This window comes from Macadamia integrifolia, unplaced genomic scaffold, assembly GCF_013358625.1.
Source record: "Macadamia integrifolia cultivar HAES 741 unplaced genomic scaffold, SCU_Mint_v3 scaffold3440, whole genome shotgun sequence".
Taxonomy (NCBI): Eukaryota; Viridiplantae; Streptophyta; class Magnoliopsida; order Proteales; family Proteaceae; genus Macadamia; species Macadamia integrifolia.
The window spans coordinates 1-13,423 of record NW_024869504.1 but is presented as its reverse complement, the minus strand read 5'-3'; the positions used below and the strand labels follow the sequence as shown (position 1 = coordinate 13,423).

General features: G+C 40.1%; 1 protein-coding gene across 1 annotated transcript; it reads left to right on the top strand.

Moving 5' to 3' along the window:
* Positions 1–923: 923 nt before the first annotated feature.
* Positions 924–1,745, top strand: LOC122068138 (putative protein TPRXL; the record flags this gene model as incomplete). Its single annotated transcript, XM_042632002.1, has 3 exons — positions 924–1,038; positions 1,189–1,592; positions 1,680–1,745. Coding segments are annotated over exons 1-3 (585 nt in total), but the record flags the coding sequence as incomplete, so codon positions are not given.
* Between the last annotated feature and the right edge of the window lie 11,678 nt (positions 1,746–13,423).

The window sequence follows — 13,423 nt, the reverse complement described above, 5'->3', positions numbered from 1 at the left end:
TTGCTTGTCAGTCCTAGTTCTACATTAAAACATCCATCATATGGATTGGGAGAATAGCTACCTTGAGTGTCACAAGTGCAACACCCCTAAGGAATTGTAGTTTTTCTCCAATATAGCCCCAAGGTACGCAGCAATCACCGATGGCAACGCTTGTCAAAAACACAATTCAACTCTTCCACAAATAGAGAGAAATCAGTTTTTTTCTTGGAGAGAAAAAAAAAAGTATAGGTTTCCAATCAGTGTTTCAGGATGTGCATTGACAACAGAGCTATAATAAAATCATGGTCAAGTATAGGTTTCCAATTTCTCGTCTTGATGACATGTTTGATATGTTGATCAGAACCACTATCTTCTCCAAAATTGATCTCAAGAATGGCTATTATCAGATTCTCATCTGTCCTGTTGATGAGTAGAAGACAGCCTTCACTGCACGAGTGAAAAATCATACCTTTCGGTCTTACGAACACCCGAGCACACCTTAATGAGAGTTATGACTCAACTGCTCAGACCATTTATCAGTAAGTTCCTTGTAGTCTATTTCGACGACATCCTTATCTACAATCACGCAAAAGAAGAACATCTTGACCATTTAAGACGTGTAATGAGAGTTCTACATGATGAAAAATCTACATCAACCTCAAGAAGTGTTCCTTTATGTTACCTAAAGTGGTTTTCCTTGGGTTTATTGTATCATCACAATGAGTTGAAGCCGATCCTGAAAAGCAGTGTGTGGTAGATCGGCCAGTACCACAAACTTTAACGAAGGTTTGAAGTTTCTACGGCCTAGTCACGTTCTACCAGCTATTCCTTCGGAATTTCAGCGCTATAATGGGTCCCATAATTGAGTGCATGAAAGTAGGTAAAAGCACATTCCAATGGACACCGGCTACCACTAAAGCTTTTAATTTGATAAAAATGAGAAAATGACGGAAGCAATCGTACTTCATCTCCAAAATGATGGAAGCACCCGTACTTCGTCTCCCAACTTTGATCTCATGCTTGAAGTGGCCACTGACGCATCCCATCATAGTTGTCATGGTGACGCCTAGGCGGCAATTTGGCGTCTCAGCGGAAAAAAGAGGTCATGGTAGTCCTACTATTTGCGTGACTCACAAATGGCAGTCGTCATTGGCTGATAGGTGTCGACATGATGCTGCCATGGACGCCAGACCACGCTTTATTCACTAGGCGGTCGATTTTCTTCTTCTTCTCCTTCTCTCCGCCAAAGAGAACAATACCCTCGAGCTCAAAGAGAACAAAACCCTCGAAGCCAGCAGCCACCGCCTGCGACTTCTTCTTCTCCTTCTCCGGCAACAAGAGCGACAACCAGCAGCCATCGCCTGCGACATCTTCTCCTTCAGCAGCAAGAGCGACAACAGCCTACGACGTCTTCTCCTTCTCCGGCAGCAAGAGTGAAAACAACTAGCAGCCATAAGCCATCGCCTGCGACGTCTTCTCCTCCGGTAGAAAGAGCGACAACAGCCAGCAACCACAGCCTACAACGTCTTCTCCTCCTGCAGCAAGAGCGACAACAGCCAGCAGCCACCGCTTGCTACGTCTTACCCTCCGGCAGCAAGAGCGACAACAACCAGGTAAGGGCCCCACATGCGAGTCTGCAACTTCGATCTTTCTCCTCCTTCTGATCTTTTTCTCTGCTCCAGTTCTTTTCTTTTATGCAGCTCTCCTCCTTCTATTCTCTGCTCCGGTTATTCTCTGCAACCTCTGCCCTCTGGCTCTCTTCTCTTGTGCGTTGATAGACTGCTGTCACTGTTCATAATTAATGTTAATCAAAAATAACTTTTAGTCAAACTTTGAAAAATATAAAATATAAAATCGCCAAGCCAAAAACCAATTAAATCGGGGATTCCTTTGCTGAGTAGTCAAAATATCGCCGACGCTTCGTCTTTGACGATTGTCTTACTTCAGTCCAGTGGGCTACAAAATACACAGAGTGGTAAGATCTCCCTGTACCCCTCCCTCTCTCTCTCTCTCTCTCTCTCTCTCTGAACAGCACAGCCAGACTGAGCTAAAGAGATAGAAGAGAAATCTAATGGAGTATGAGAGGATTGACAAGGTCCAGGTATGGTTCTGCTTGCAGAACATAGTAATCAATGAAACCCATCTCTTAACTTTTCTTTTTCTTTTGATGCGACGTTAGCAGAGCCATACTTTCTTGGTGATTGAGTTTCTCTTTGATTTTTTCATTTTCAGTACCTTCTATTATTTGTTTTTTGGTGGGTTGAAAGAAATGCAGGAATTATCATATGGGTTTAGATGGATTCAAGTCCATTTTCTGTTCTTTGTTGTTTTAGCCTTTTGGATGTTTATAATATGTTTTCCTCTTTAGTTGTATATCTACTATCTAGAGCTTGATCTAAAGGTGGGAAATGATATATTTTAGATTGCTGGAAAAAAAAATATATATATATATATATAAGAACTTGACAATGGTCTTGGTTGTGTTAAGTGAAATGATTAAGTTGGATTTGTAAGTGTTTTGATTGTTTTCTTTTTTATGTTATCATGTTATTGTTATTGGTTAACACTTAACATACTTTGTTACTCTGTTTTGTAACTCGTAGGATAATAGGACTATAGGAGTTCATAATGGATGGTACTGTTGGTGGTAGTAGTGGGGGTGATAATATAAGCACGGCTGCATATGATCTGTCCAAAGACCCAACCGAAAGGCCAAATCAAATGACCCTGGGTGGAAGTATGGGTATTGGCCTGACCTTTCGGACAAGAACCTTGTTAAATGCACTCTTTATGGAAAAAACCTCAAATGTGGAATTAAAAGGTTAAAACAACATTTGGTGGGTGGATATGGAGATGTTGCTAAGTGTACCAAGACAACTGTAGCGATTGCTACAGAGATAAATGCAGCTCTTATGCGCAATAAGAAGAAAATGATGCAAGACATTTTGGATGATGATGATGTTGATGTTGATGTTGATGCTAGTACTGGTGCTGATGTGGATGTTGATATAGAAGTTGAAGGTCAAAGACAATCTAGTAGGACTCCTTCTACAACCTCTAGACTTATTCCTAGCTCTGGGATAGCTGCTAAGAGAAAGAAAGTAGTCATTCAGCCACAAGTAAGAGGCCCCATGGATGCTCATGTTAAATGGACTCCTGAGCAAGTGGTTGCTGAGAGGCATCTTAAAGGTAGTACTCAGACTACTATAAAGAACCGGTTTAGATCAGCGGAAGAAAAAAAGAGAGATGATAATCACATTGTTGACTGGGTTTATCAGTGTAGTATTCCATTCAATGTTGTCAAGTCAAGGAGGTTTAAAGTGATGGTGGAATCTATTGCACAATAAGGGTCAGGATATAAACCCCCATGTTATCATGAAGTGAGAGTGCCATTGTTAAAGGCAGTAAAGGATAAAACTGCAGAGATGAAGAATAAATATAAAGAGTATTGGAAGCAATATGGGTGCACTCTAATGACTGATGGGTGGACGGATAAAAGAGGAGGCATTTAATTAATTTCCTCGTTAACTGTCCTAAGGGGACTTATTTTATGAAATCTATTGATGCATCTAGTATATCTCAAACTGCACTGCAGAGAAGTTGTTTGAATTGATTGACAACAAAGTTCAAGAAATTGGTGAGGACTATGTTGTGCAAGTTGTGTCAGATAATGCATCGGCTTATAAATTAGCCGGTACAATGCTGATGCAGAAGAGGACAAAGCTATATTGGACTCCTTGTGCAGCGCATTGCATTGACTTGATGTTGGAGGAAATAGGATTCTTGAAATTTAGTAGGAATGTGATAAGTAAGGCAATAAAAGTAACCAACTTCATCTACAGGCACACACGCATTCTTGATGCAATGAGGGCTAGAACAAATAGGAGAGATCTTGTGAGGACTACAGCTACTAGATTTGCAACTGCATTTCTGATACTTCAAAGCTTGTTAAAACATAAAGATGACTTAAGACATTTGTTTATTTCTGAAGAATGGACTAGTTCTAATTTGGCAAAGACCGAGGCTAGGAAGAAAGTGGTTGAGACGGTGTTTGTTGTAGCATTTTGGAATGGTGTGGAAAATTGTCTTAGAGCTTCAAAGCCACTTCTTACTGTCTTGAGGATTGTGGATGGTGATGAGAGGCCTTCTATGCCTGAGGTTCAATTTTCCATGGATGAGGCAAAAAAGAAAATAAAAGAAAATTTTGGGGATAGAGAAAGGTAATACAAGAAAGTGTTAGATATTGTTAACAGGTGTTGGGAGATTCAGATGGGGCGTCCTTTGTATGGAGCAGCACTATTTCTTAATCCTGACAAATTTTTTTCCTATAAGGAATGTGATGATAGTGGCTACCAAATTATATCTTCTCTACAACTTGCATTTAATGAAGTCATTGAAAGAATGACACATAAACCAGCTTTACAAGACAAAACAAATACTCAAGCCACTTTGTATAGATATTCTCGAGGTGGTTTTGCCTTGGATATGGTGATTAGATCACGGGCAACCATGAGTCCTAATAAGTACATTGTTTAGTTGTTTTGTTTGTGTGATATATTAAATATTAATCTAGCTATTTTTATATATATTTATTTTTTATAGTTACTTGGTGGGGTTCATTTGGAGGTCATGCTTTTGAGCTTTCAAAGGTTGCAAGACGTATTCTAGGGCTTTGTTGCTCCTCTTCTGGTTGCAGGCGCAACTGAAGCACATTTGAGTTTGTAAGGAGCTGGGTATTACATCTATTTCATATTTTAGACATTTTATTTTTGGAAAAATAACTTTGTTTGTTATTCTCTATTGTTTATGAATTCAGATTCATACCAAGAAGAGGAATAGGCTGGAACATCAACATTTGAATGATCTAGTCTATGTTCAATACAATCGCCGCCAAAAAGAAAAGTTTCAACAAAGGCATCTCGATAACAGAAATTATGATCCACTTGTGCTTAACGAACTAGATTGGAGTAGTGAGTGGATGATTGGTGAGCAAGTGGATGATGTAGCCCATCCCAATGCTGATCTCACATAGGACGTTGCTAGTAGAGCAGTGGGGGCAACATTGGAGGGGCCCAATCGACAGAGAGCTCAATCATCAACCTCCAGAGGAAATATGTGCTACACACACCATGGTAGAGGGAGGGCTGTTAGGGAGTCATCAAAATCAGATGGGGAAGAAGATTTGGAAGAAGAGGATGATGTGAATGATGACTTGGATGTCATAGATAACTTTGGTGAAAATACAAATGCTTCTAGCGGACAACAAGGGAATCTGCCATCTACTGATTTTTTAGATGATTATGATAATTAAGTTATTTGTGTTTCACTGTTTGGATTTTATGTATTGTTTAATCTTTAAACTTTAAACTTAAACTTAAACTTTGAACTTGGATGATTAGTTATGTTTTCTTTTTTTATTTTATGTTGAGTTCATTTGCTATCAAGCTTCATTGCTTCAGTAAGTCATTAATAGCTTAACAGGTTAGCCACTTATCTTATCATTTGATCTATTCTTAGGTTTCCAAATATATTTCTCTGATTCATATATGATATATTGACATATATACCTTTTACTTTGTTCAGGTTGCTCACTCACTTCCAATCATTGCTTTCAAGCTTCAGTCACATGTTAGCCTTTTACTTTTTAGTTTTGTGTGATGTACATGTTGATTTTTTATGACTTGATGAGTGATGACTTGATGTATAACTGTATAAGTCAATAATTTATGTTGATTTTTTATGACACGATTTGGCTATGTTGATTTTTTGATGATTTGATGTTACTTAATGTTGGTTTTGTATGTTATAAGGAATATATTCTAGGCTTGTAGCATGGTAAATAACTTTAAAAAATAGGAAAAATAAAAAAATAGCATACAAAATAATTTTAGAAAATAGAAAAAATAAAAAATGACACATGGGCGATTTGACCGCCATGGCAACACCAAAACAGGCGATTCATCGCCAAATCGATTAGCCACCCCTCCACCGCCTTGAATCGATTTGACGTCGTAACAACTATGCATCCCATCTTGGGATTGGTAGTGTGTTGATGCAAGCAGGACACCCTACTGACTTCTATAGTGAAAAGCTTAGTGATGCAAAGAGAAGGTATTCCACCTATGATTTGGAATTCTATGTTGTGATATAAATATTGAAGCATTGGAAGCCCTACATCTTTGGCAAAGAGTTTATCCTCTACTCTGATCATGAAGCCCTCAAGCACTTACACTCTGAGAGGTCTATTAGTAATCGCCACGTCAAATGGATTGCCTACCTCCAAGAGTTTATTTTTGCCTTGAAGTACAAAGCTGGAAAAGATAACCAAGTGGCCGATGCATCAAGTTGTAAAGTGCTACTAATAAATACCTTCACAGCCACAACACCTGTCTTGAACACATAAAAGATGAGTATTTACTGGATGCTGATTTAACTAAACTCTTTGAAATTTTACAAGGAGGTAGTGATGTAAAATATTCATTGCATGATAAATATCTTTCCCTAGAAAGGCGTCTATGCATTCCTAAAACATCCTTGAGGCAGCATCTTAGTACGAGAGCTACATGGAGGGGGAATGGGAACACTTTCGCAAGGATAATACACATTCTCTAGTTGCTGATTTGTACAATTGGCCACATCTACAGAAGCAAATTCAGCACGTTGGTGTCATGCATGTCAACTTGCCAAAGAAGACAAGCAAAATACGAGACTACACACCATTACACGTACCACATGCACCTTGGCTACATATTAGCATGGACTTTTTCCTCATCTTACCACCGACACGTGAGCAGCATGACTCCATATTTTTTTAGGTGGGCAGGATCTCGAAAATGGCTCCCTTTATACCCGGTCAAAAGACATTTGATGAGAACCACATTGCCAATATTTTCTTCAAAGAGGTGGTATGTATCCAGGGATTGCCAGAATCCAGTCTTTGATCATGATGTGAAGTTTGTTAGTATTAAGACACTATGAATGAAGACGAATACGAAGTTGAAATTCTCTTTGGCATTCCACCCATGGACGGACAGTCAAACAGAAGGGGTGAATCGAAGCCTCGATAATACTCTCCGATGTTTTGTTTGTGATCATGAGAAGACATGGCTTTCAATACTTGATATTGCTAATTTTGCGGACAATAGCTCCGTCATCAATACCATTAGACATACACCTTTTGAGATTGTGCTCGGTTTTCAACCTCAAAGACCCATGGATTTGGTATCGTTACCCCCTCACACACAAGTTAGTACTGATATGGATGAGTTCTTGAGGCATATTAAGGAGGTGCCATTACCAATAAAGGCTACTAAGCTACCGCATTCTAGCATCATCGTTTCATGGAGTTTCAACCAGGTGACATGGTGATGGTTTGCATTACTCCCAAACGTTTTCCTGCAGGTACCAACCACAAGCTACACCCTCAGAAAATGGGACCATTCAAAGTGCTAAAACACATCGGTACTAATCCCTACATGTTGGAGTTACCAATGGACATGAAGATTAGCAACATTCCAATGCAATTAACCTACTTTTTATGTGGGACACCATACGAACAAGGGTGACACTGAACACACACCATGGCTCCCTCAATTTGCACCCCAAATGATGATGAAACTAAAGATGTGCTCAGCAATAACTTTATTACATTGAGAGATGGTAAAGGATACTATTCTTTCCTCGCCAAATGGAAGGGAAAACCTATCAAGGATTGCACGTGGATCCATGCCGACAACTTCAAGTGTCTCTATCTAGATCTATACGAGCCTTACATGCCATTCCTTCATTCGTCGAAGATGAATGATTTTAAGAGGGGGGAGATGATGTAGATCGATTTAGTGGACTGAAATACAACAGGAAAAATAAACCTAAGACAGGCACAACCAGTCCCAATCGATCCACAGCTGGTCAAGCCAACCCAAGTTAATGGAAGCTAGCTGTAGGGACTAAATTCCCTCTACCGATTTCAGTTTGGAGGCTTACTTTGTCTTTATTCAAAGACTTAGGCAGCAAGGCACATGGTGGTTCAATTGGGAGTAGGTTCCTAATTCAATGAAATTCTGAGCTTTGCTTGCACAAGTATGGTCCTGAGATAGGCTTAAATAACCGAAAGAGTTGTGGGTGAGAGACCCAGTCAAGAGAGCCACCACTATCCACCTTTTTTCCATCGATCTTCCCTTCCACCCTTTCTTAGTCTTATATTTTCTGAGTGTTATTAGGTTTGTCTAAGCTCTATTAGAAGGTTATCTATAAGCCCACATCATACTCTACTGTTGTTGAGATCTAAGATTTTTACCGAGACCTGCGACAGCCATTGAAGGCTAGTTTTCTGAGCAGCAATTGAACCCTCAAATCTCCCAAACCTGTGGGCCACTGCAGCCCCATATTTGGAGGGTCTAACAAGGACAAGAAAAGGGACACCAAGCTTTGATGATGTAGAGGAGGACTCGGAGGAGTTCCTAGAGCATTTGGACCGGCAAAAGACCACACGGTTCGGCCGAAGATATTGACTGATTTTCCTAAATTTTCAGCTTTTTTCAGCAATATTATTGGAACCCTAACTTTTGACTCTGCTACGATCACGGGGGCCGTAACCCCAATTCGGAAATGACAGCCAGCACTCTAGAGGCAAAAACAGCCGAGTTCTAGAACAATTGGCTGGAACAATATTGGGCCCGGCGAAGAGATTCTCCCAATTCATCCACTTAGGCCCTAAATGGAACCCGCAAAGTTTGGTCACGCAAATCAAGGTTTTCTAGTTTCCTTACGTTTTCACCCTAGTTACTTAATTTTACGCTTTTTCCCTTCCTTAGAAGTTACCTATCTATATAGGTGTTATACACGTACCTTGACTATCCTTGTGTGACTAGCTGCAGGTGAATCACAAGATAGTGCCAATACCAATAACTACTAGCATCCGTGTTCTGCCATGAGGGAAGGACTAATCCCACTTGCAAGTGTTACTCATGCCGGGACAAGTGGAAGGGCTTTAAACAACTGAAGCAATTTAGTATAAGTCCTCTACCATTTAAGGGAATTACCGAACCCCAATAGTGAGATGCACCAAGAAAGGGCCCACACACTTGCAAACACCTAAGGAGCCCTCCACACAGCCAACATGTCTTGTTCCACCCAAAGTGGACCAAAGCAGCCCACACCGGCTGATGGTCACCGGTGGATGGACACCAGCCGGTGAACACCCTCCGATGGGGTACTGGAAAAAATTAGATTATTTGGCCGTGGGCCTCGGGCCCAAGCCCTCACACACGTGCACCTCAAACCACTCCCAACAATTGGTACAACCTATCAGGGGATGGACTAATGCATTGGGACACCCCGAGTTGGGCCGCTAGTGACAAATTAGGGATTAACCCAGTAATGAGTGAAAACTCATTATTTCCCCAAACAACCCTTATGTAAATTAAGTTACTATAAATAGAACCTCTTGCTCACTCATTTCATTCCTACCAACTCAAGAGCAAGAGAAGGGAGAAAGGAGAAGAGGAAGGAGGAGATCAAGGGAGCAGGAAGAAAAGGGGAGAGTTCTCTCTCTCTCTCTACTTGCTATATATCTATCTCTCTCTCCTACCCATTCTAAGACCTAAGCTAAAGTAGGAAAACCCTAACCGATTTCCCCCCACCCACCTACCCAATCTACAAAATGGATGGGGGAAATGGGGTAGGAGAACTAACCTAGCATACTGGTTACTCACATTGAGTGTGTAGACCTCCCCTATAAAAAGCTCCATCTCCAAAACCCCAAATTAGGCAACCCAAACCCTAGAATGGTGACCATTGCCCAATTTTCCTAAAATTAACCGTCCCAACCTAACACTATATTGGGGAAATGGGATTATGCATATATGTTAGGGGTTTAAAGTGATCATAGGAGGAACTGAGGGCTATTGTATGTGCCCCAATCGAAATCCCCAAAGGTGGGGTAACCTAGACCTCTAAAATGAGAAATTGAGTAAACATTGTACTTCTATACCATCTAAACCACCAATGGTACTAACCCTAGACTAAATGAGGTGTATGAATGCCCTCTACTTGTAAACTAACCCTAAAACCCTAAACCCTAGTTGTAAGCAATGCAAAAGAGGGGAAAATGGAAACTTTAGTTGGGATAGACCCCTTTATGGAATCAACCATGCACTTAGTCACTAAAGGGGAACCCCATGACACAGGAAGCAAATCTGGGTAGAGAAGTCCCGATTTAGCTCCACTAGATGATGCCCACCTGTGGATCACCATCACCCAGTGAGCATCCACCAGTGAAACCTAGAGATTTTTTTAGTTCTTTTGTGAGCTCTCGAATCCATCAACCGGTGAGCTCACTGGTGGGTCCCCATCACTCGGTGAGCATCCACCGGTGAACCATCTGAAACCTTGTTTTGACCTTTTTTATTAGTCATTTGACCTATAGGAAGACTCATCTCATGCTTTCCAGTTGACCTAAAAACCCTATGTCTCAAAAGAACCGACTAACGGTAGGGCAACGCAACACAAGATCATCGGCTTTCCGCAATCAATAGAAACTCGAGGTGAGTGGCTATTGTGTATGTTTTATGGAATGTTTATAACATGTGTATCTATGCGTGTGATCCATAGTTTTTAAGGCGTCGCCTTACCGGTGCCTTGGCGCTGATGCAGTCTATAGATGGTAAGGCAGTGCTCCGCCTTATGTGAAGTGGCGCCTTATGGGTTTTTTTTTTTTTTACATATTTTAAAATTACTTGATGGAGATTCCAAATATAGATTTTTTATTGGTAGGTGTATGGTTTTGTTAACACTTGAGATGTATGGGATCAGCTTTACTCCACCAAAAATAACCAAAACAAACAAAACAAAAACACGATTCATAAACAGGGTTTGGATTTTATCAAGGGTTTTAAGAAAGGGCTTTGAGAAGGAATCAAGGAACACGGAAGAACCACTGATCCAAGCGACCATTTTGCTCCGGCAACGGTGAGCTTGCTCCGGCAGCAGTGAGCTTCATTCTTCTTTGACAAGAGTAGAAATATAGTGGATGACCTTAGGGCTTAGGCACTCATTTTGGTATTATAGAGGTAAGTATAATAAATATTGTATTTTTTGTCTTCTTTTCTTTATATTTATAATTTTGTTTCATAATTATGTATTTATATTATATGTAGAAATATAGTGGATGACCTTAGGGCTTAGGCACTCATTTTGGTATTATAGAGGTAAGTATAATAAATATTGTATTTTTTGTCTTCTTTTCTTTATATTTATAATTTTGTTTCATAATTATGTATTTATATTATATGTTAATATGTTATGATGGTTGATGAAGATGAACTTAGTTTATTCACTTTATTGATTTGTTTTCCTGATGAATATCTTACATTGGTATGAATATGAACCTTTAATATTTATTTAACATATGAGTAATAGGATTCAAGTAGGATTTGAGCCAAACAGATTGGTTTTATAAAAAAAATTACACAAGAACGCTTTAGTCGATAAGGTGACGTTTTATGCCCGCCTTATCGCTAAAGCGCTCCAAAAGACCCTCATACGCCTCCGTCGCCTTACCGCCTTAAAAACTATGGTGTGATCATAAACATTTTGCATATAAATCTGTTACTATTGGTGAATGTGGATTGTGCATAATGATGTGTTTGTGTGCGTGTATTGTGAGAGAATGGGATGCAGGGTAGCCGAAGGTCGGATTCCGGCACTGCATGCCCATGGTGTGAATGTGGGGTACAGGGTAACCTAAGGTTTGGTTCTGGAACTGTATGCCCACAGGGCGTAAGTATGATTATGATGTGACATATGTCATGATAGATTGCATCGGGCTAGGAGGACAACCCTGGTGCTACAACCATTGCCAACGGGGGTTATGTATATACTAATCCTACCGTCCGATGTACCGAGGTTGGGGAATTTCCAGTAACCGAGGTGGGGGTACATGCGTCGCAACAAAACCTACTCCGAAGGTTGGATTCTGGTGTAGTGGTATTGCCTTCATTCAATGTTGGATTTGATTTTGTGGTACTATGGGGATTATTAATAGGGGTTTGTCGAGTGACGATGCTCGGTACCGAAACGGCACACTCCTGTCTTGCAACTAGCTTATAACCTTGGGGACCAATAACATGCATTCGTGGATGGGGATACCACCTACGTCACAGTAGCACCAAAACCTACTATGAACTTAGAATTAGTTGATTAGGCTTGTGTGATAATAAAACGGATAATGACATTGCATTCATATTGGTGTGATTGAGCATTGATATTTTATTGCATTTCATATAATGTTATGATTGCTTGTGTGTCCACCCCTCACTGGGCTTCGTGGAAGCTCACCCCATTTGTTGCATCCTTTTAGATGGTGATCCAAGGAACCAATCCCAAGACTCTGGTCTAGGAGTTGGTCTTCTATAGAGATAATCTATGGGTCAAGGAGTTGGATACGTCACAAGGTTGGTTGTGTATGATGACTGTGCCTTTGGGGCACCTTGCAGATGATAGTATTCATCTTCCCATTTTTATTTTTTTGTATACATATCTGATGTAGCCCGAGGGGCATAATTAAAATTATAACCCCCCTGTGGAAAGCATTCTTTTGTATAATTATAGTAAGTATCAATAGAAATCACCAGTTGTGCTATATTACTGATTACTATTATTTATGTGGATTTTAGAATCATTTCATAATTTTGTGACCTTAAAGTACTGCATCGGAGATCCTAGATGGATTGCGGACATAATGGTGTGTCCGTATCACCAGCCTTCAGGTAAGTGGAGGCAGGGTGTGACAATAGGTCTCTTTAGGGCTTCTGTAAAGGAACTTTCATTTTGGAATCAAACTAGCCGTTTTGCTCTTCTTGCTCTCTGGGAATCATTTACCTTTTGGATTTGAGGGTTCATCCGTCTTAGAACGATATCTAACCCACCGCAATTCTGACTGTATCATTTGAAGCCTTGTTGAAGATTAGTTGCTGAAATCTTTGAAATCTCCCTTCGGGTGCCCTAATTCAAGAATCTTCATATCTCCCCAACTAGTCATCAGTTTGAAGTTCTGATTTGGAGGGTTTTCTAAGAGCACCATAAGCTTCCCTCGACCAGGTTATTAGCCTTAACAGAGGCCTAGTTAGTTTGTCCTTTAATTTCTCCTTTAATTTCTCAGATTTTCCTTTAATTTCTCAGATTTTCCTATTTTTCTCAGGTTCCAGTTATTCTCTTTTCTGTCCAGAATTGTTTGATTTATTCTCTGAGTTTATGTTACTGATTTAGGGGGGTTGTTAGTGTACGGGTTGGGTTCTTGTATTCAGTCTTACATTAAAGATATAATGAAAGGACACCTAATGCATTAAATTGATAATCTCAACATTTAGAATAAGGCGCATAATCAAGCGAAGCCAAGAGCTGAAAGTACAGTACATAGAAATTTAAAAAAAAAAAAAAAAAAAAA